Source organism: Mastigoproctus giganteus, chromosome 7 (assembly GCF_048544385.1).
Source record: "Mastigoproctus giganteus isolate SK-2022 chromosome 7, ASM4854438v1, whole genome shotgun sequence".
NCBI lineage: Eukaryota > Metazoa > Arthropoda > Arachnida > Uropygi > Thelyphonidae > Mastigoproctus > Mastigoproctus giganteus.
In genome coordinates, this window is record NC_143581.1 from 135,916,004 (window position 1) to 135,940,670 (window position 24,667).

The 24,667-nt window shown below is 37.1% G+C and overlaps 1 protein-coding gene across 1 annotated transcript in view; it reads left to right on the forward strand.

Moving 5' to 3' along the window:
• Usp7 (Ubiquitin-specific protease 7) overlaps positions 1 to 24,667 on the forward strand; it is a 518,151-nt gene that overhangs the window by 177,519 nt on the left and 315,965 nt on the right. The window contains exon 10 of the mRNA XM_090378438.1: positions 23,780 to 23,834. Within this exon, the coding sequence (XP_090234564.1) occupies positions 23,780 to 23,834 (55 nt within the window). The remainder of the gene's footprint in view (positions 1 to 23,779; positions 23,835 to 24,667) is intronic.

Genomic DNA, 24,667 nt, shown 5'->3' on the forward strand with positions numbered 1-24,667 from the left:
AGCTAAAGGTTCTGCTTCCTCAACCCTTATGTGAAATTTGTTTATATAAATATATGAAGAACAGAGCATATCGATCTAGGACGTATCCTATCGCTGATTTGACGGTGAGCATCACGAGTGTCAATTCTCTGAGGCATACTTCATGCAATAGTTGCCCATGCCATAATATTCCACTTAACATAATTTTGTTACAAATGGTAATCTTACTGAACATATGAATCTTTACACATAGTAGTTTATGCATATTATTTTTATCCACTTTCAATTTCCATGTCTTAGTCAGTGTTCATTCAAAATTTCCTACAGTCAGAACTTCATGTTGTCAAAGTTGAGCCTTGGCAACAACTAAATGTTTATATTGTAAAGAATGTAAGGTTAAAAGCTTTACTCATTTCGGTGCTACTCCTGGCCTTGGTTGGATTTGGACTATTACGAGTAAACTTAATGGAGCAGTGATAAATGTTGAATTGGTAAAATTTAAGCATTAGGTGCCATGTTTACCTAAAAATATAGTGGTACTACTGTGGGTAACTATGCAACTAGTTTTTTTTTGCTGGCACCCACTGGTGGGCGAGGCATAAGCACATATAGGATAATAGACCCAGGCCAGTTTCGTCATGCCTGGGAATGGGCACCAGGCTGCAGCTGCCTAGGTGTTAGCTTCTACCTGGTGGAAAAGTGGCCTAGAGTTTCTACACCATCACAGAGAACAAAGTTGGAAATGGGCTACCTTTGTTCTCTGTGATGGTGAACAAAGGTTGGAAATGGGCTACTGCCTTGGAGACAGCATCACACACACACACACACACACACACACACACACACACACACACACACACACACACACACACACACACACACACACACACACACACACCATGGAGATGTGAATGGAAATTAGCATTAGTAGAGGCATATGATGCAAGAAATGCATCCTATGCAGCATCAGCCAAAAAGAAAAATGCTCCCATTTCACCCCTCCATTCCAAATACCTGTCCACCTCAGCCTTAAATCTATTTAGGCTATCAACTTCCACAACAAAGGATGGAAGTCTGTTCCACCAACCAACCACCCATTGGCTAAAGGCAAACTTCCGCACATCTATCCTACAACTGTCTTTCCTCAATTTGAATTTTTGCCCTCTCAGCAGATTATTCTGTACAAGAGGAAGAATGCCTTCAGCATCGAGCATGTTCAAACCATTCAAGGCTTTATACACCTCTCCCACATGTAGTACTTTGCATTGTCAATGTTAAACTTCATTTGCCACCTCTTAGCCTATCTGCTCAACTTTTATAGATCCTGTTGTAGCAGTGTATACTATTAGTGGCATTAAAAACCCTGCTGACCTTTGTATTGTCTGCAAACTTGGACATTAAGCTTGATATACCATCATCTATATCATTATTGAATACAGAAATCAGCAATGGACCCAACACTGAACCCTGGGGAACTCCACTAATAACATTAGTCCAAGAAGAGCAGTGTCCATGGATTACCACTCTCTGTCATCTCCCTCCCAATCATCCATTTATCCATATCAGCAATTTGCCTCCGATGCCACACTGCTCTAATTTGTGCAGCAGTCTTCCCTGTACAACAGAATCAAAAAACTTTCTATGATCCAAATATATGATATCAAAATTATTCTTTGCATCCAATTTCTTTGTAACTACATCATAGTATCCAATCAAATTGGTCAGACAAGACTTCCCCTTAACAAGCCAATGCTGTGTCTGAGCTATAACTGAAGTTTTGTTTGGATAATCTTGCAATACTTCTTTAACCAGTGCCTCCATTAATTTTCCTGGAACAGAAGTTAAACTAACAGGTGTGTAATTAGCTGTGTCTCCCTTTGATTCTCCTTTGTCGATTGGGATCACATTTGCACATTTCCAGTCCATGGGTACCTCCCGTGAATCCAAGGAAATTCTCATAATTGTGGCTAATGGTTTGCGTACTTTCCTTTGCTGCCTCCTTTAATATAAATGGATAAATTCCATCCACCCCAGGTGCCTTTCTTTTGTTTATCTCTAACAATTTCTCAGTTACAATCAGTCCCCGTGTAAAACGTGTTTACACTATATACGAATTCTATCATACACGATTTATAAATAGGGGAACGATATCGTATATAACACGAACCGAATTCGCTTATACACGATTCGCCTTTGTGTTTACAAAAGAAATGGCAGTCGAGCGCAGAATTACCCCAACCGAACGCAACACGACAGGAATGAAGAGAAGATTCTGAAAATGTATTTATGTTTTTTTATCAGTGAAGGGGAAACACATTTCACCATAATAACGTAAAAACTAACAATTCCAGCTATCTGTATAATCGCAAATGCAATTAGATCGAGTTTACTACCAGTTTATATCAGATTCCACTAGCAGAAACGCTACTGGAAATTGTTTTTATTGTTTTATGGTAGTAACCCCCAGAAATGTGCTTTAGTAAAATGTGAGGTGTTAATAGTGTATCCCTGCCTTTACGGTGTTGTTTATTCAGTTGCTACATGCGCACAGCTTTGTTTATGTGTATCAAATGTGCCTTCTCATTTTGTAATTTTGTTTTATCCCCTAAAAATGAGTAAAATACTTAAAAGGTGTGAAAAGGAAGCATCGTGGTGAAGACACTACAGATTCAGAGAGAAAAAGAAAAGCAATATCGATAAACAGAGGTGGACTGGGTCAAAAATTCCTACCCAGGAAAATTTATAGTGGGCTCATTCTATGGTTTATGGCCAAAATCACACCGGCCACCGGGGTTCCCTCGGTAAGGCTTATGGCCTGTCCGCCTCTGTCGATAGAGAAAAAATATTAAATTGTGAAACGCTTTGAACGAAATGAAAGACTGTGTGATATTGTACGTGCTACAGACCTAAATGAGGCAACGCTCAGAATTACAAAGAATACAGAGAAATTAAAATCAACTTTCATAGCAGGAACAACTCAAAGTGTAATTAAAATCCATAAAATACTTACGTATTTTATTACGATTATTTATTGTGTTTGATAATGTTTTGGTTACAAATGTGTGTTCAATCTTGGGCGGTCGGCACCTAACCCTATTTTTCCCATAGGGCCTGTTGTTTATATTGCACCATTTTGCATTGCACGAGGGTTTCTAGGAACACAACTATCATGCTATGCAAGGACTGACTGTACTTTACTCTCAGATTTTATAAGATTATCTTTACTACTTTAATCTCAGTTATTACAAGATTATCTTTTACTCTTAGTTATTGTCTAGATTACTGCGAGAGTTTAATGTACCTCTGGCATTCCCCTCCCTGAATAATCCTCATATCTGAATGTAGTATTCATTTAGTTTTTTAGCTACCCGAGCAGGATCATCAGCAGTTGAACCATCGATATCATGTGGACCAATCTGACGTAAGAAAAGAACTCTGCTCAAAGATTTTGCCAAAGATTTCTGTTAATCTGCCTAACCTGTTTTGTGACGTGGTTACAGACCAGCTTATACTATCATAGGCTTCTGTGTCACCTGTTAATTTATATGTATCCCATGCATTTTTATTCTCTGCCACATGTCCAATTAGTTTGGACATGTGGCAGAGATCCTAAATGACATCCATTTAGGCCTGAATCTTGAACAATATTTCTTAGTTGGTATGAAAAGCCTAGTAGTTTCCACGGTTATATTTTTGAATGCTTACCATTTTGAAATTGCTGTCGGTGACATCAGTTGGTCCCACCGTATAGAAATTAAATACCGTCTCATACCTCCATAGTCACCTTTACGAAAGCAAAAACCCTTACCTTTACCCCTGATGGTAGTTACCTCTTTGAGTACATCCCACTTCAGCACGCTATGATCACTGCCACCTAGTGGTTCCTTTATCTGCAGATTCTTAATTCATGAAGAATCACTACTGATAATCAGATCACTCCCTCTAATTTCCTCCCGAACATGCTGCTTTAGAAAACAATCATCCAATAAATCAACAAAAGCCTTGCTAGTGTGTGAGTGACCTACCCATAAATTCCAGTCACTCTATGGGAAATTGAAATCCCCCATTATAAGACAATCTGATTTATTGGCCCACTCTGTTTCTCTGCACAATTGCTCATTACATTCATCAGATTCATTAGGCCCATAGCACACACCTACTCTCATTTTTCCTTTCCCGGTACTTATGTCACACCAGAGACTGAACATTGTATTGTCCACCAACATCAGTTGGATGCACTTAGATTTTTTGTTTCATAACCCCTCCTCCCTTCCTGTCCTGTCTATCCATACTGTACACACTGTACTCCCCAAATTCCAATTCTGCACTGTGTGTGTGTGTGTGTGTGTGTGTGTGTGTGTGTGTGTGTGTGTGAGTGTGTGAGTGAGTGAGTGAGAGAGACACGGCTCTGATATCCCAACAATATCTTTCGTTGATGTCTTGACTAACACTTGCAGCTCATCAAATTTATTAACTATACTCCTAGCATTGGTGTATATGCACCTGCTTTTACTCTTAGTTACCCTAACACAGTCCATGTATTTACTTGTTATACTTACTCCTAGAAATCCCCATTGCCTTGCTTTCCAGCCTGCTGCTCAATTATATTTCAGTGAAGCAGCGCAGAATCACTTTCACCTTTGCCAGTGGCTACTGTTAATCTGTTATTCCCTGAATACCCCCAAGCTAGCAGTTTTCTGACCCACCTAACATTGGCTCGATAGCATCAGCAAATATTCTTGCACTCTTTCTATTTAAGTGTATTCCATTCCTGTAGAAGCAGTCTCTCCTGTTAACAAACACAGATCAACTGAGAAAAATTCTATCCCTTGAGCCTTGCATAATCTCTCCATGGCCAAATTGATCGACAGGGTTCTCGTCATATACTCCCTCCTATCGTGTCTGGGCAGATTTGCAGACACTTATCAAATTCAACTCTAACTCACAGGTTTTTTTCGACATTGATCTGTACTTGTTAAGTAATTCTGCCGGTCTCTTACTCTTAATATCATTAGTGCCAACATGACAACAATATCACCTGTTGTGCCCTTAAAAGATGATACCTGCTCTACAAAGACATCAACCCTTTGACATACCCTGGTTCTGTTCCACCTATCCTTTTTGCACAATATGTTCCCCGTTTCCCTGACAATAGAGTCACCGACAACCACTAGTTCTTTTGGGACCCGCGCATTCTGCCTTTGGGGTTGATGTTCAAGTGCAAGATCTGTCATTGATGTGAGCAGCTGAGAGCTTGATGAGCCCATCAATTTAAATCCTTCGAGGGCATCCACCCTGTCCTTCAAGCTCTCATATAGGCCAATAAAGATATTCCTCTTGGCAATATCATTCCCCTTTCCTGATAGCTCCACAAACATTAAACAAGCAGTGTATTTCAAAAGGCTGCGATTCAGAGGACAACTCCCCCCCCCCCCCCATGTTCTCTCCTGAGCCACAGCACTCCTATTAGTTTGAGCCTTTTGCTTTGCTGCTCTTGTCTGAGTCATGATTTCTATTCAATTTCAAATAAAATTCCATACAAAATATAACCCTAAACTTATAATGCAGTTATAACACTATATATATATATGTGTGTATTTCAGTATCAAATATCTTCGACTTACGTTATATGACTTCCTTATCTCCTGCCAAGTTATGTGTATTAATTTATAATGTTACATTTGTAAAAACTATGTGGTTTTATGTATTTAGTTAAAAAAGTAAAATTTAATTGACAGTGAAATTTATTATGATTAGTAAATTTTACTGATTAAGTGCTAGTTCGGGGTAAATGTTGTATTGTATGACAATGGCGGCAAGTTACGAACAGTAAATCTGCGGTCACAAGGTATTAATTACTTTCAAAATCACGCTATCAAAATTGAAAATAAACCTGTATGCTTGACTATGTCTATATGCTACTTAGAGAAAATAATTTAATCTAACAATTAAGGCAATAAACCGGCTGAATATAGTTAAAAACTTGGCGTTCGCCGGAGCTGCAAAACTTGTCTAACATGTGGATTACATACCCTTACTTATAATAAGTAATAACCTACAAAATCTCTATCTAAGTTCAAATTAAACTAAAGAATTGTTACTAGGAATATAAAGCCACTCTAGAACATAAATCAATATGCCAGTTTAAGTCAATAAAAAAGCAAAATATTAAGTAAAGTTCTCTATTAGGTAATTTTAAAATAAAGATTTTGTAAACTTACAAATTTTATAAAATAAATACCTTTTCCATTTGCTCCAAATATTTGTGTAGTTCTGCCTTGAATTTATTTAAGCTGTCAGACAATAGATGGAAGTTTGTTCCAGCAATCAACCACCCCTCTGGCTAAAGGCAAGCTTTTGCACATCTATTATTAACTACTCTCCGTCAGGTGATTAATTTATGTCCTCTCAGGCAATTAATCTAGGAAGAATCTGATCAGGATTGAGCATGCTCAAACCATTCAAGGCCTTATACACTTCAATCAGATCAAATTGCAGGTGCCTGTTTCCATACACTGTAATTTGCAAAACTTAAGCCTTTCTTTGTAAGAACAACCCTTTGTTCCATTCACTAATCTTGTTGCCCTTCTCTGTACTTGTTCCAGCAGCTCTACATCCTTACTAAAATGAGGCCGCCAGACCTGTATATAATACTCAAGGTGTGGGCTGACCTTATACAAGAGAATAATCACCTCCTTTTCCCTGCTAGAAAAATTCCTGTATATCATTGACAAGACACAATGAACTACTCTTGCAAACCTTCTGCAGTGCTCAGAAAACTTCATATCTGACTGCACAATTACCCCAGGTCCTTTTCATTCTTTGTCACCCTCAGTGTAGTCCCACACGTTTGATATGTTTTTCTGGCATTACTGCTACCAATATGCAGTACTTTGTATTTGTCAGTGTTAAACTTCATTTGGCACCTCTCAGCCCATCTGCTCAACCTTTCTAAATCCTGTTGCAGTAGTGTACTGTCTTTAGTGTCATTAACAACCATGGCAACCTTCACATTGTTTACAAACTTAGACATTATGCTTGATATATACCATCATCAGTATCATTAATTAATACCGAAAACAACAATGTGCCCAACACTGAACCCTGGGGAATTTCACAACAAGTGTCCATTGATTATCACCTTCTGTCATCTCCCACTGAACCATCGCTTTATCCATAGTAGCAATTTGCCTCTAATGCCACTGCTCCAATTTGTGCAGCAGCACCCTTCCATGTGAAACAGTATCAATCGCTTTCCTATGATATCAGAATTATTCTTCGCATCCAGTTCCTTTGTGACCACATCATAGCATTCAATCAAATTTCCAAACAAGACTTCCCCTTAAACCCATGGGTTCTCTTTAACCCATGCCTACGTTACTTTCCCCGTAAAGAAGTTAAACTATCTGGTCTTTAATTACTTTTGTCACCTTTTGAACCTCCTTTATGAATCAGGGTCACACTTACACATCTCCAGTCCATGGGTACCTTCTCTGAGTCCAAGGGTCATCTCATAATTATGGCTAAGGGTTTGCTTAGTTCTCTTGACACCTCCTTTAATATACCTAGATAGATCCAATCTCCACCGCAGGTGTCTTCCTAATAATTTCTCCTCCACTTTGCCCTGAATTATTACAAAATCATCTAGCTCACTGCATGAGTTTAATACACCTCTGGCCTTCCCCTCCCTGAATGACTACTCATGTGTAAATATAGAAGCAGAATACTCACTAAGTTTGTTAGCTCCCTGATTAGGATCATCAACGATTGAACCTTCAATATCAGGTTGACTAATCTGAATCATCCCCTTCCTTCTAGAGTTTACATAAGTAAAGAACTCTTTGGCGTTTTTCTCTGCCTCATTTGCCAAAGAATTATTATAATCTGCTTTTGCCTGCCTAACCTTCTTTATGACTTGATTAAAGACCAGCTTATATCTACAGCAGGCTTCACTGTCACCTGATAATTTATATGCATCTCATGCATTTTTTTTTCTCTTCCACATATCTTCCACATTTTTTCTCTTCCACTAAATGGGCATCAGATGAACTAATGAGTTCATCTGACACCAATTTAGACCTAAACCTTGAACAAAATTTCTTAGTATGAAAACCCTAGTAGCTTCCAAGATTAATTCTTTGAATGCTCCCTATTTACAATTTACTGTTAGTCATATCATCAGTTGGCCCAAATGAATTGAATTTAAAAACTGTCTCAGACCACCCTAGTCACCTTTACAAAAGGAAAAAAAAACTTCCCTTTACACCTGATGGTAGTTACCTCTTTGAGTAAATCCCACATCAGCACACTGTGATCAATGACACCGTTAATTTCCCTGGAACAGAAGTTAGTTTAACTTCTGTTCTAGGGAAATTAATGTAGGCACTGGTTAAAGAAGCATTGCAGGATCATCTAGACAAGACTTCATTTATATCTCGGACAGAGCATGGGTTTGTTAAAGGGAAGTCTTGTCTGACTAAATTGATTGGATACTATGATACAGTCACAAAGGAAATGGATGCAAAGAATAACTTTGACATCATATATTTGGATCTTAGAAAAGCCTTTGATACTGTGGTACATGGAAGACTGCTGCACAAATTGGAGCAGTGTGGCATTGGAGGCAAATTGCTGCTATGGATAAAGGGATGGTTGAGTAGGAGAAGACAGAGAGTGGTAATCAGTGCACACTGCTCTTTGTGGACTAATGTTTTTAGTGGAGTCTGTCAGGATTCAGTGTTGTTTTCTGTATTTATAAATGATATTGATTATGGTATATCAGGCTTAATGACCAAGTTTGCAGACAATACGAAGGTTGGCATGGTTGTTAATGGCACGAATGACAGTACACTGCTGTACACTTCATTCCTATAGTGTTGCGTTCGACTGCTATTTCTTGTAAACACAAAGGCGAATCGTGCATAAACAAATTCGGTTCGTGTTATATACGATATCGTTCCCCTATTTATAAATCGTGTATGATCGAATTCGTGTAGTGTAAACACGTGTTATACGAGGACTGACTACTACATATGGGAAGCAGTAATCTCAGAGTAATGTATCAACTGTGTGGTACTACAGTGACAGTGTCAGAGAATGAAAGGGACATGGGGTAATTGTGCAGGCAGATATGAAGTTTTCTGAGCAGTGCAGATGGTCTGCAAGAGTAGCTCATGGTGTCTTGTCAATGATGTATTCAGGAATTTTTCTAGCAGGGATAAGGAGGTGATTATCTCCTTGTATAAGGCAATGGTCAGACCAAACCTTAAGTACTGTATACAGGTCTGGAGGTCTCATTTTAAGAAGGATGTAGACCTGTTGGAACGAGTACAGAGAACAGCAACGAGATCAGTGAATGTAGCAAAGGGTTGCTCTTACGAAGAAAGGCTTAAATTTTGTAGATTACAGTGTCTGGAGACTAGCACCTGCAAGGTGATCTGATGAGATGTATAAAATCTTGAATGGTTTGAACATGCTCAGCGCTGATGGGATTCTTCCTCTTGCTCAGAATAATCGCCTGAGAGGGCATAAATTCAAATTGTGGAAAGGCAGTTGTAAGATAGATGTGCGGAAGTTTGCCTTTAGCCAGTGGGTGGTTGTTTGGTTGAACAAACTTCCAACTGTCGTTGTAGAAGTTGATAGCTTAAATGGATTCAAAGCAGAACTTGACAAACATTTGGGGCAAGTGGATGGGTGAAATTAGTGTGTTTTTTTTTTTTTTTTTTTCTTTTGGCTGATGCTATTTGTTTGCTTTCTTGCATCATGTGCCTCTGCTAATGCTAATGTCACACCAAACTGACTGGAAACTGCACTCTTCACCCATGTCAACTGTCTGCACTTCCTTAGATTTTGTGTTTCTTAACTAATAGGAAAGTCCCTCCTGTCTGTCCTTCTTGTATGCAATGTGCTCCTGGAAAGTTCTGCATTCCTTATATCTGTAGGACACCATGTCTCTGATATCCAACAATATCTGTGTTTGATGTTTTGACCAATACCTCAAATTTGATGATAGCACAGACTTCGCTCCCACCTATCCCCACTGCATGAATATAATATGGCCTCTTTTGTTTCAGTTTGACATAGCATCCACAGGTTTCACTTGGCAGACAATAGATAAATTCTAGACCCCTTGTTAGTAAATGCAGTATAAGAAACCATCAAAGAAAGAATATTGTGTGCATGTGTGTGTTTGTTTCATTCACCTCTCTCTCTCTCTCTCTCTCTCTTTTGGAAAAATTGTTTGGAGGCACATCCACTGCTTCTGTTGATTGTGCTAAATAAAATTTAAGCCTTAAGCCTTTGAAACAGTCAGAAAGATTTCAGTTTGATACCTGATTCCTGATATGGTTCTAAGTCATATACACATCTAGGAAAAGTTCTGCAGCGATATTGTTTCCGAAAATAAATATTACTATTATGATTTTTTTTCTTGTTATGAGTTATTTTAACACCCTGTTACAGATACTGTTACCAATGCATGGGTTGGATGGTTGTGTCTAATTATTATTATTATTATTATTATTGCTGTAGGCTGTGGAACTCTCTGACTAACCTGGAAGTGTTCAGGATTGTGCTCTCTGTGGGCCTATTGCTGTTAAGTTCTTATGGACGTTCCTTAGTACCACACTGATGATTACTTGTCATTACTCTTTCCCTATGCCACATTTTTTAAAATTTTGTCTGTATACTTACTGATCTTGAAGTCATTTTTGCAGATTTGTTTTATCCATTATTATGGCACATTTCCAGTAGATTTTGTGAGTAGCTGTATCTGGTATGTCCTGGGGTTCTTACTTATAATTTGGCTCACTTTTTTTTTTTGATTGTCTGGTATTTTTTTGTTAGCGTCTGATGTATTATCCTGGTGACCTGCTCCCCAAAGATTGGTTCTTGGTTCACTGTTGTTTCTAATTTTCATAAACGACATCGACGAAGGGATAGAGGGCATGATGTCAAAATTTGCAGATCTTGTAAAGATTGGAAAACTCATTAGTGATGTTTGTCTAGCAGCACGCACAAATACAGTGCAGTTATGACTTGGGGTGCCTGTAGAAATAGATAGGTCATGATTGCACTGTATAAAGCCTGATTAGATTTCAATCAGTGCACTGTAATGTTAGTACAGCCACTCCTCAACTTACATAATGGTTCTTTCCTGCAGAACTCTTATGTAAGTCGGAATTTCCCTAAATGCCTATGCAGCACTCGCCACTAATGCGCCCTGAATTTGATTGAAACAAAAAAGAAATGTTCGACGAACATGTAAATAGAATTATTTTATTCAATTTTTTTATCTCATGCGCAGGAAAAATTACAAAAGTGTACAAAATTACAAAAAGAGAAAGGAGACAGGCATAACGTCAGCAAGTTTTACCTTTCGAGCATTGTTGCCAGAATTAACACTCCAGCTGATAAGCACACTGCTGTGGAAGTTGAGGGCTGTTTAGATTTATAAAGGGTGTGTCCCAACATCATAAAATTTCTCTTCAGCTGCAGAATCGGCACTGGGGACTTCACCGCATATTTTAATGTTTTGGAAACCAGCGCGATGCTTGAACCTATTAAACCACCCATTGCTTGCCACAAACTCGGGTTGGGTTTTGCCATACTTATCCTTAATATCTTCAGAAATACTTGTTGCCTTTGCTTGAATGGCCATTGGGCTCAGGGGCACTTTCTTCTGAATCTGATTTTCCATCCATATTATTAATAGCTTTTCCATCTTCGATATAGCACCTGAATGCTGTTTTACACCCACTGTTGATCTTAAAGTGTTCATCCTTTAACATGTTCTTTTATACGTGCGCCATCCTTTAAAATAGTATTCACTGTTGAAGCAGTGAAATTTAATTCTGTGCAATAGATGACAAACTTTGGCATGCTTCGTAATTCTTAATTAATAATCTTCATTTCTAAATCAATTTTTTTGTTTGCTAGCACTTGCAGTTTCCGTTGGTCCCTTTCCTTTCACTATTGTAATAAGTAAATAGGAATGAAGAGAAGCTTCTGAAAATTTATTTGTTTTCTATATGATTGAAGATTTCAGTGAAGGGGATCTCATTTCACCATAATACTGTAACGTAAAAACCCACAGAATTCCAGTTATCGGTTGCATTCCGCGCAACTCTACATAAGTCGGGGAGTGGCTGTATAACGTTCTTATTATACAAATGATAACAAAACTATAAAATATTTACAAAATACTAAACTATTTACAATCATAACTCTACTATATTGGCACGATGGGTCCCTTTGTCAGCTGACATTAGTATACAAAAAACATTACAAAGGAACATCAAATGATGCCGAACGTGGGCATGTATTAGACAGTGCAGTGTGTGCACGTGTTTGGTGAATGTAAAATGGAAGGTACACCAATTAGTTACTGGGCAGAATCAGACACACTCTGTTGACAATGTAGAGAGCATACGTGGGATGCATGCCAAAGTTCATTGTATTGCAGGATATCTGCCTCCATATCATTCACCAACCTTGTGCACATGCTTGACTGTCTAATATATGACCACACCCTGCATCGTTTGATGTTCCATTGTAACGTTTTTTGTATATTAATGTCAGCTGATGAAGGAACCCATCGTGCTGATATAGTTTGTATGTTTGTATATAGTTTGGTATTTTTTGTATTTTAAATATTTGTATAGTTTGTAAATATTTTAGTCCTGCTCTTTCAGATGCGACAGTATTTCTCATGCATTATGGAACCTGAAGCAAAAGGCCTTTTCCTAAGTGATCTGTGTAAACGCTGGTAAATAATTAAATAGTCATATTTATTCGACCTTGAGGATACCACGTGGTGAGGTAGCCAATAGGAGAAGAGGGATGTGGGTCACACAGTACAAGTGGTACTGGGCAATTGCATCATTACAAATGCACGAGTAAATGATTTCACAGGTCATTTCCTGATTAGATTTCAATCAGTGCATTTTGACAGGTGTTTCTTATGTAGAAAACATTTGACTTACTCCATCATTTCTCTACATTTTATATAGAAAAGCATGTGTTGGGGTTGGGAAGCAAAGACCCCTAGTTTATTATTATTATTGTTTTTTTTTTTTTCTCAACTAAAACAGCTTTAGATATAAAATAAAACAAAAATGACTTGTTTGAATTGTAGGAGACAAGCAATTTATTGTGATGAATTTTACAATATGAGATGTTGCGTAATGATGTCCTTTATGCAAACATCAGTCTGTGTTTTGTATTTTAGCTATGTACAGAAATTATGAAAATGCAGTAATGTATAAATTATTGGATTGCAAAACAAGAATTTAATAGTTTGAAGCTTTATAGCCATAGAATTTTTTTTGTGATCTTTATATATATATATATATAGAACAAATTTGAAAACAAATTAAATCAATTTTTAATGATTTTGAATTGAAGTTGTCAGTCACTTATTGATCTAGGGGCTTTGGTTCAGAAAAAGTTATATTCTAGGTTGACTAGCCAGCAAAAGATTTATTTATTAGCATTATTCTTCTTATTATTATTTATTTACTGCTTTGGTTCAGAAAAAGTTATATTCTGGGTTGGACTAGCCAGCAAAAGATTTATTAATTTTTTTTTCTTGAAAAAAGTTTGTATTCATTTTGTGTTTGTGAAAAATTGAACAATTTGTTACATCCAACAAAACAGATTTTGTAGCATATAGTTTTGTAGCTTTGGGGTACTTGCAAATACCTGCTTTGCTTCCATTCTTCTGTCATCTGTAGTTTATTTTCTGTAGATGTTGGTACCAACATTGCTAAATCATTTATTCTGGATTAATCCATGTTCCAGTGTAATAGTGAAATGATGGTTATTGTGATTCATGGCTAAAAATGATGGCTAACATTGGTACCAAGAAGTCTAAGAAGAAAGAAACAGATCTTGATTCAAGGAAGAATGCTTAGTAAAACGATCTTTGTGGGAAACTGTTTTTGAAAATGGAAGCATCCATGAAATCATGGTATTGTGGGGTGGCTTCCATTTTGAGGTCACTTTATCAATGATATTCGATGCCAAAGTCATGTAATACATTTCTTGAAAAACTATCTTAAAATATATGCAAAGTAAATCAACACATATATTTTTATGTACATTTGAGCTGTAGTCAAAAATATTAGTGTTACTAGAATAGCTGGAGTGTTAAAATTCTGTTTTATCACCAAAAAAAAAAAAAAGCGCCTCAGCAGCCAGGTGGGCAGGAGCAGCAGTGCATAGCACGCACTTCTTGATTAGACCGGAGTTCGAGCCCGTGACCGCCAAATGCGGAGGATGCAGAAAGGTCAGGGAATGACCACCACATATCCTTGGAGCAATATGGCCTTAGGTGCTAATGCTCCTAAAAACCAAATAACATAGAAAAATACCTGTAGAGCTCACTGGTGGGTACTCTCTGCCCATTATGTGTACCATGAATGAGTCATATTGTAAAAAAGATATAGGGCTTACCCTTCACAGAGAAAACGCATTGGAAATTCTCTCCCCCACCAGAATTCTGAAAGCCAAGATATAGGTTGTTGTATATTGAGTAATGGACAAATTTTGTATCTTTTAAATTTGTTTAGAAGGACAAATTTTGAAGCTGGGTTTATTTTATTTTTTTTTAAACTAAAAATCACAATGTTTTAGTATACAGAACAATCAAATGATATTTGAATTAGTGGGTCTACTAGTAAATCAAAATGTGGTCGAGGTCCAGCAAAATTTCCATAAAAGCAGCATAACGCATATAAAAATGTGCAAGTAAGAAATAATGTGAAGATTAGCATTAGCAGATGCATATGATGCAAGAAAGCAAGCTTATACAATATCAGCTAAAAAAAAAAAAAAAACATTTCCACTTCACCCATCCATTTGCCCCAAAAGTTTGTCCACTTCTTCCTTTTAAGCTATCATCTTCTTCCACGATGACAGATGGAACTTTGTTCCAGCAATGAACTACCCATTGGTTAAAAGCAAATTTCTACAAATTTATTTGACAACTATCTTTCCTCAATTTCAGTTTATGCCCTTTCAGGTTTGTAATCAGAGCAAGATGAAGAATCCCATCAGCATTTAGCCTGATCAATCCATTCAAGCCCTTATACACTTCAATCAGATCACATCGCAGGTGCCTAGTCTCCATACACTGCAATTTGTAGAACTTAAGCCTTTATTCGTAAGAATACCCCCTTTGTTGTTCTCCTACCAGAATTATTCCTAAAATGAGTCTTCGAGACCTGTAGAAATTTTGCTAGCAAGGATAAGGTGATTATCCCATTGCTTGTACAATGGAATAATCACCTTATCCTTGCTAGCAAAATTTCTGTATATCTTTAAGAAAACCCAAGACTATTATCAAAACAGTAAGACCAGAAAAGACATCAAGGATCTTCATTTTGAGTTAAAAATTAAGAGAAATCTGCAATGGATGTGTAATAATGTAGAATAAACTTAAAATTTATTTATTTATTATTTTTTTTTCATTATTTAGTAAAGAATTCCAATGTGAAATTCTTTAATGTGAAATGTTTTTTTAATGTGAAATTTTGTGGATTACGTTTTTTTATGTATTACATGACAGAAGTAATATATCAATTAGCATGTGATTCCAAAACATGTTATTATTTATGATCTGCAGCATACGATTCCAAGACTCATGTTATTATTTATAATATTTATAATATTGTTATTATTTATAATATGTATAAATTTATAGTCTGCAGCAAGTACAGGTCCTGCTGCAATTTACAATTCATGAATAATATTCTTGTCGGCTATGCTTTTTTAACATTGCTATTTGCAGTTTACCACTCAACAGAAATTGCTCTTATACCTGTGCATGACATTTCCCCCGAAATTTGAAGTGCATTTGATCATTATCTGTAAAATATTATGTAAAAAATTCAGTGAAATAAGGAATCATCTGCTTGCAATGATGTGAGTACCAATATAAAAACAGTATTGTGGCGAGTGTTGCTTTTGCCAGCCTTCACATAATATAGTGACCTTCACTATGTGTATCTCAGTGCATGGACTCAGTTAATTCTCCTCAATTAAATTTTGTATTTGGCAGGATTGTTCCATAATCTGCATAATACGGACAGAGTTCTATAGCATCATTACCATGGAATTTACAAAAACACTGTATGTTTCTCTCTTTTTGACGTGGAAGTGTTGGAACCTTAAACAGGTTTAGCTTTTGTCTGCCCTACAGCCTGGTAAATGAATAATACTGTAAGGAAAAACAGGACAGCATTACAAGGAGCAGTATTCATTTCAGCAATTTGGCAAAAATGTGAAACACAACTGAGAGCTACCAGTCGCATCAACACTACAGTTCATTTTGGATTTAAGTATGAGAGGCATAAACAACCTGTTGTTGAAAGTATTTGGTTTTAATTAAGAAATTATCATTTTACAATGAGTTGCTGACAATAATAAACCCGATGGTGACCTGTGTAGATATTGAAACATATTGTCAAGTTTAGATATTTGTAACTGACATGGAATTTAAAATAATTTAATTACAGGACAGCAGATTTTATTTTATTTTATTTGTACAGTGGATTCTGGTTATTTGGGCCACCAGTTAATCGGGGCAGCTGTTTATTTGGGGAAAATCTTAAAAAAACAGAATCCAATTGAGAAAACAGCCAGGGTTTACTTCGCTCAATTGGGACAACATGCCGTTTAATCGGGACAGGAGATTGGAGCACTACTCTACAATTGTCTCCGACCGTATCACGTGGTTCGGTTGGATTTCTGGAGGTCACAACCATAAAACAATAAAAACAATTAGCAGTCACCTGTTTATTGGGCTTTTCTGTTAGTGAAATCTATCATAAACGGATAGTAAACTCGATCTTGTTGAATTTGCGATAATACCGAAAGCTGGAATTCTGTGGGTTATTATGGTGAAATGTTTGCACTTCTACTCCATTCTCACTTGCGTGTGTCATGTTACTTGAAATTTGTGTGTACTGTGTTCTTTGTTATTGATTGCTTATCTTTTTACTGTTTTAACTTTTAACCCTCACCCACAATGTCAGTGAACAGAAATGTCAACTAGTTTAGTATGTACATATTACAGTACGTATTAATTATTCCGATTATCACCTATCATTTAATTTTTTTAATTGGTAAGGTAATAACGGATAAATTTGTGCTTAATATTTCTTTACTTTTATAGCCTGTGGATAATATTCCTCCTATTTTCGCTAATTAGAATCGTTTAATAGAATTAAAATTCAATTCACAAACGTGATCACAATGACCGGCGCTTACTATACATTGTATAGTGAACGGTACTTTACTATGGTGACTCCATCATAACGTGATTTGATTGTACAGTGAACGAATTGTAAAGCAGGGGTCCATTGTATTTTAACTTTTTTACGTGAAACTTCGGATAATTGGGGCAGCTGCTTAATTGGGCCAAAATGCACTAGGCCCGATGTGTCCCAAATAACCGACGGAATCGACTGTATTTTGTTAAAAATTAAACATCAAACATCCATTATTTAATTATAAACATAAAAATGTATGGTTGGAATTCATTCCTATCTCCTAGTGGGGGAATATATACATATACATACGAGGGGCATTCAACATATTGTCTACTTACCTATGAAGGAAATTAGATACACGCAAAATTATGGTTTTATTTTTCAATGTAACTCCCCTGAAGCTCAATGCTCCAATTTGTTGGCAATGAGGAAATACCAGACAAATAAAATATTTTGTCTTGTCCACCAAAGATGCAGAAACAGCAGACTTCAGTTCATCGTCATCAGTAAAGTGATGTCTATGTAAGTTTTTCTTTAGGTGTTGAAACAGAAAATAGTCACTGGAGGCCAGGTCTGGCATGTAAAGTGGATGGGTAAGTTCTGTAAAGTCATATTCTCTGAATGCAACAGCATGTAACCTGTGCACTGGTGCATTTCCCGGAAGAAGCAGCATGTCTCTGGAAAGTTTACCACAGTATTTTTGCTTTATGACATCCCTTATGACAAAATTCCCTCAGCATCTCAAAAATGGTGACCATAACCTTGCCAGCTGAAGGTTGTGTCTGAAATTTTTTGGTGGGGAGAACCCTTTTCTATTGCATTGATTCTTGCTTAGTCCCAGGATCCCAGTGATGAACCCATAACAGTTGTGGAGATGAAAGTTTCAGGATCCCTTCCATAAAACTCTTCCATAAAATTCTCACAATGCTGTACTCTGAATTGCTTCTTCACTGGGGTCAGAAATCTGGGGCCTACCTTGTGCTGACCTTATTCATCCCCAAATGTTCACAGAGGATGGATATAACTGTTTCCTCAGATATGCCACATTCCCTAGAGATTTGGGACACCTTTAAACATCTCTCATTCAGCACAAGGATTTCCACTGCTTGGCACATTTCTGGAGTGGTCGCTGTCACAGGCCTTCCAGGACGGTGGATTATCTTCAGTGGACTCTCTATCCCTACCTTGAATTTTTTTAACTAGTTTCGCCCGATACTCAAAAGGTGCACTGTTGCCCCGGGCCACCACCACCACCTTTGATGAATGACCTTTGGCCCATTTCCTTCATTGGTGAGAAACTCGATGACTGAACGATGCTTCAATTTCAGCAAATCGAAAATTTGATACAGGTGTCTTCCTTCTCTCTGTTACAGCAGCACAACCTAAAAGCATAGTGGGATCAAAATTAGTATGATTCAAGTTTGAGGTATGTAGGAACATGATAAATCATGAATCATTGAAATATAACTATGGGAAGTACCCTAGGTAGATAATTTATTGAATGCCCCTCATATATAAATATATATATTGACTGGGGGCAAGTGTGTCCCTGTGTATGCTATAAGATTGATGTATATATATATATACATACACGCATACTTAGTTGTCTTAATGTATGTATATACATACATCTTCTTTCTTTCATAGTACGTATTTTTTAAATGTAACCCACTAAAATTTTTAGTTGTCAGCTGCTGTTTTTTTTTTTTTTTTTTTTCCCAAGTTTAATAATTGTTTTAACTGTTTTTTTATATTTGTTCTTCATGTTGTTATGAAATTAGATTTTTAATGGAATACTTTTTTCCAAGTTTCATAATTTAGGCACTTGCTATTTGCACTTGTTATTAGATAACAAAAAAGATATGAGCAATTTACAGAAGAGGAGTAAATGGTGAAATTTATATAAACAGATTAAATGGGTTAGCACTTCACGTTATGTAATATATTGCTTACAGTTTAATAACAAACCTTCCTTGTAATTTTGTAATTCTGATGTTATCCTTGTATATATGTTTATATATATGGCAAACCCTCGCTAATCCGCTTACAGTTAATCTGGATCGAAATATAAAAAAAATCTGTTCACAGTTGAGTACTTTGAAAGTGCAATTGCATCATTTATACACAGCTAAATATAAATTGTCAAATTTGCAATAGTGGCATTGTTTAAGTTACATCTCATATTGTGAATACCTTCACGACGAGTTGCCATGACATTGCACTACTTCAAATAAGTAACGCTTCATCCGAAGGAGAAGACTGTTGTTACTTATTCTCTGTGGATACCACCACCCAGACGGCACTGTTTCAGGGCTATTTGGCCCTTCTTCGGTGGGTGGGTGGATTTCTATGTGTATTTTAATGCAATTGCAAATGATGCAATTTCTCTAAAATACACATAGTCTAATCTCTTTTGCAGCTTGAGGCTTTAAGCCCTAATGTTTAATTGAGTCCTAACTTATATCATACACCATCAGGCATCTCTCATATTGTGAAGATATACTTCACAACCGTTTGCTATCACGACATCACTTGGGTGTAAATGTGGGGATTGGCCGGAAAGGTTGCCGTCTGGGTGGTGGTATCCACTGAGAATAAGTAACAACAGTCTTCTCCTTCGGGTGAAGTGTTACTTATTTGAAGTAGTGCAATGTCATGGCAACTCGTCATGAAGGTATTCACAATATGAGATGTAACTTAAATGATGTCGCTGTTGCAAATTTTCTAATTTATATTTAGCTGTGTATAAATGATGCAATTGCACAAAATACACATAGTCTAATCTCTTTCACAGCTTGAGGCTTTAAGCCCTAATGCATTTGAGTCTTAACTTACATCATACACCATCAGGCATCTCTCATATTGTGAAGATATACTTCACAACTGTTCTGCCATCATTACATCACTTGGGTACCTACCCACCCACCGAAGATGGACCAAATAGCCCTGAATGGTGCCGTCTGGGTGGTGGTATCCACTGAGAATAAGTAACAACAGTCTCCTCCTTTGGGTGAAGCGTTACTTATTCGAAGTAGTGCAATGTCATTGCAACTCGTCGTGAAGGTATTCACAATATGAGATGTAACTTAAATGATGCCACTATTTCAAATTTGCTAATTTATATTTAGCTGTGTATAAATGATGCAATTGCACTAAAATACACAGTCTAATCTCTTTCACAGTTTGAGGCTTTAAGCCCTAATGCATTAGAGTCTTAACTTATATCATACACCATCAGGCATCTCTCATATTGTGAAGATATACTTCACAACTATTTTGCTATCATTACATCACTTGGGTACCTACCCACCCACTGAAGATGGGCCAGGGGGAGCCTGATGATGTCCGGAGTTTCCAAGAATAGGCAACAACAGCCTTCTTCACTGGGAAAGCGTTAAAAAAATAGCCCTGAAATGGTGCCGTCTGGGTGGTGGTATCCACTGAGAATAAGTTACAACAGTCTCCTCCTTAATAAGTGTTACTTATTAGTGCAATGTCATGGCAACTCGTCGTGAAGGTATTCACAATATGAGATGTAACTTAAACGATGCCACTATTTCAAATTTGCTAATTTATATTTAGCTGTGTATAAATGATGCAATTGCACTAAAATATACATAGTCTAATCTCTTTCGCAGCTTGAGCCTTTAAGCCCTAATGCATTAGAGTACTTTGAAAGACACATGGGATTTAGGAAGGCAGATGAGTTGCTCTGACTGCATGCTGATTGACTGCGCAGAGAATAACTGAACATACATTATATTGTCTTGAGTGTTGTTCAGTATCGCTGTTGACTCTGAGTTGGACAGATGTTATTGCTTATAATTGCTTCATTTGCATACTTTTTTTTATATGTACAGTATGTACATAATTTAACATATTTTATATAATTACGGGTTCCAAAGAATTGAAAAGTGGAATAAAAGGAAAACATTACTTTTACTATCATTAACAACTCAACATTGGCTAAAAGACTGTCATATTAAAATACACAAAGAATGTATAAAAGCATTTCCTTTAACATTTGATGTGGTGGGTGATAAAAGCCATGCATTAAATAGACAGATATTAAAAAAGCCAAAAGAAGCATTGCTGGAAGAAGCTGTATTTAAGTGGTATTCACAGTAACGGACATGTGAAGTTGGCCTGCGTGTTGTTGAATTAAAGCAGCAGGAAAGTTTGCAAAGCATTTCAAGTTACACAATTTTACCTGAAGTGCAGAATGGCTGTGACAATTTAGATAAAGGCACAATATCACTAATAGAAAAAATTGTGGTGAACCTCTGAGTGGTGTTGTTGATCCATTAAAAAAAAAAAAAAAAAAAACTAAATGAAATAATAATACAATCAGGTCTTTGTTATTCTCAAATATATAATGCTGATGAAACATGACTGTTTTTGTGTGGTCTGCCAGAAAATACACCAGCCTCTTGTTCAGAGCAATGAACGGCAGGGCAGAAAAAGAGCCAGGATAGATTTTAAGCACTTCTTTGTGCCAATGCAGATGGAACTCATCATCTAAAGTCTGTTATATGGCACTTCATTATTGTTCCACACTAGAAGTTTCTTAACTCAGTCGATCACAGCACCCTGCATTCACAATCATATTTCTGTTTCCTCAAAAATATATGAGCATATTTCTAGTTGCCTGACGTGACTGGGGGTGTGTCCAGGTATTAATGAGGGCAGTGTATATATGAGACATGATCAAAATGTCTAGAGACTGATTTTATGGCCTGAAATTGTGACATTATCATTTAGCATTTGCATTAGTTCAGGCATATGAGATGTAAATTAGTTCAGGCATATGATGCAAGAAATCAAGGCAAGCTTATACAGCATCAGCCAAATAAAAAAAAAAAAAAAAAAAACCCCTTCCCATTTTTCCCATCCAGTCACTCCAAATGTTTATCTATTCAGCTTTAAATTTATTTTAGCTGCCAACTTCCACAATAACAGATTGAATTCTGATCCAGCAATCAACTACTCACTGGCTAAAGGCAAACTTCTGCACATCTATTCTACAACTGTCCTTTTTCAATTTGAATCTATGTACCCCTCAGGTTCTTAGTCTGAGCAAGCAGAAGTATCCAGTCAGGATAAAACCTGCTCAAACCATTCAAGGCCTCAATCAGATCACCTCACAGGTGCCTAGTCTCCAGATGCTGCAACTTGTAGAACTTAAGCCTTTCTTTGTAAGCACACCCCTTTGTTCCTCTCAGCAGTCTAGTTGCCCTCCTCTGTACTCATTCTAGAAACTCTACATCCTTCCTAAAATGAGGCCTCCAGACCTATACACAGTACTCTAGGTGTGGCCTGACCATTGCCTTGTATAACGGGATAATCACCTCCCTGTTCCTGCTAGCTAAATTCCTATATATCATTGACAAGACTCCACACTGCTCTGTCAGCCCATCTGCACTGCTCAGAGAACTTCATATCTGACTGCACAATTTCCCCCAGGTCTTTTTTATTCTCCACCTCCCTGATTTGGTACATTTCTGTTGGGTTACTGCTACCACACAGTTGTACATTTCTCTTGGGTTACTGCTACCCATATGCAGTACTTTACATTTGTCAAACTTTTGTTAAACTTTTGTTACATTTGTTAAACTTCAGTTGCCACCTCTCAGCTCATCTGTCTAACTTTTCTAGATCCAGTTGCATTGCATACTGTCTTTAGTGTTATTAACAACTCTGCCAACCTTTGTATCATCTGCATACTTGTACATTGAGCCTGATATACCTTTAGATATCATTTATAAATACACAAAACAACAATGAGCCCAGCACCGAACCCTGGGTGACTCCACTAATAACATTAGTTCATGTAGAGCAGTGTCCATGTCTATTTACTACCACTCTCTGCCATCTCCCAATCAACCATCCCTTTATCCATTGCAGCAACTTGCCCTTAATGTCATTCCACTCTGATTTGTACAGCAGTCTTGCTTGTGCAACAGCATCAAAAGCTTTCCTGAAATCCATGTGTTTGAACTTGGTCATGACTCACATTGAGATAGTATTCTAGATGAGTTTTTCCCATAAGAAGTCTGAATTGGTGCACACTGAATAGAAAATGTGTTGTGCTTTACTGCATTTCAAAATGAATGATTTACTGATTATTGAATTTGCATTAAATTTAGTGCAGAAACTCAGGAAATGTTAAACACATCTTTATTAGCAGATTTTCAGTTCAAAATGTACACATGAAATCTATTAGTAATTACAAAAGAAACTTACTGGAAGCATTCCAGATAAGTCCTTTAGGAATTACTAATTACAGATAAGTTTCAGAAGCAGTGGAATGAAATTAGTGTCAGGGAGATCCTCCAAAGAGCCAATACTTTTAATCATTTTACCTATATCAGTCCCTTCCCTGAACTTTTCACACTTTGTGTTTGCATGCATGTGTATGTGTCTGTTTATTTGCTTGAAAAATATTTAAGTATATATATATATATATATATATATATATTCCCCCCCCCTCCCCTTTGTTTGTCCTAAATTTTTATTCTTTTTTTCAGATGGGAAACACTGGACTCTTTCATGCAGCATGATGTACAAGAGTTATGTCGTGTGGTGTGTAATGTTTTGTTTATTAGTCTTTAGTACATTATTTGAAGGAAAAATCAGGTTGAATATTGTCTAAATTTTTGTAACATTGCTGCCTGTAAATTAGAAGCTGCGTTCACTGTAAAAAAATGATGGACAGCGGTTAGGCTTGGTTCGCATGCTGGATTGATTGGGTTCTGTTTACGTTTTAGCCCTATGTCAACTATAATTTTGGTGTGCGTGTGTGTGTGTGTGTGCATGCATGCGTGCGTGCGCTTAGGCCTCCCAGTCATGCCACTGTTTCTACAGATTAGTACTACTGGGGTCCATTGCACACAGACTAGGAACCCAGTGTGTTTGCCATGTGTTGCTATCTGTAGAAACTTGAAAAGGGTGGTCTGGTAGTTGAGGGATCCAGCTTCATCACATCCCTTTGGCCCCTGCTTCAACATGAAGCAGGGTCCAAAGTGATATGATGTGTGAGCCATCTCAGGTGCTCCTCAGATGGCTCGCACAAGATCTTGTCTTGTGGGTTTGACTATAAGGGTTAATCATGTCAATTCCATCCCTTGCTCTCCTGCTTGAAAAATTAGAGACACAATTTAGAATCTGGTTTTAGAGACATAATCTAGAATCTTCGAGGTGTAAGTCTAGTGCCTTGGCATCCCTTGCGTCTAAATATTATTTATCTATCTCACAGTTTTTTCTTTGAAAAACATTTTTTTCAACAAGTTCTGAAAAGAAAGCACACCATTCTGGATGCATATGTTGCCTACTACAGAGGACAAAGAACCATTTAATATTTAAAGGCATAAGGAGTATGACCGATGTGAAGCATTCAATCATCACAGTGAGACAGA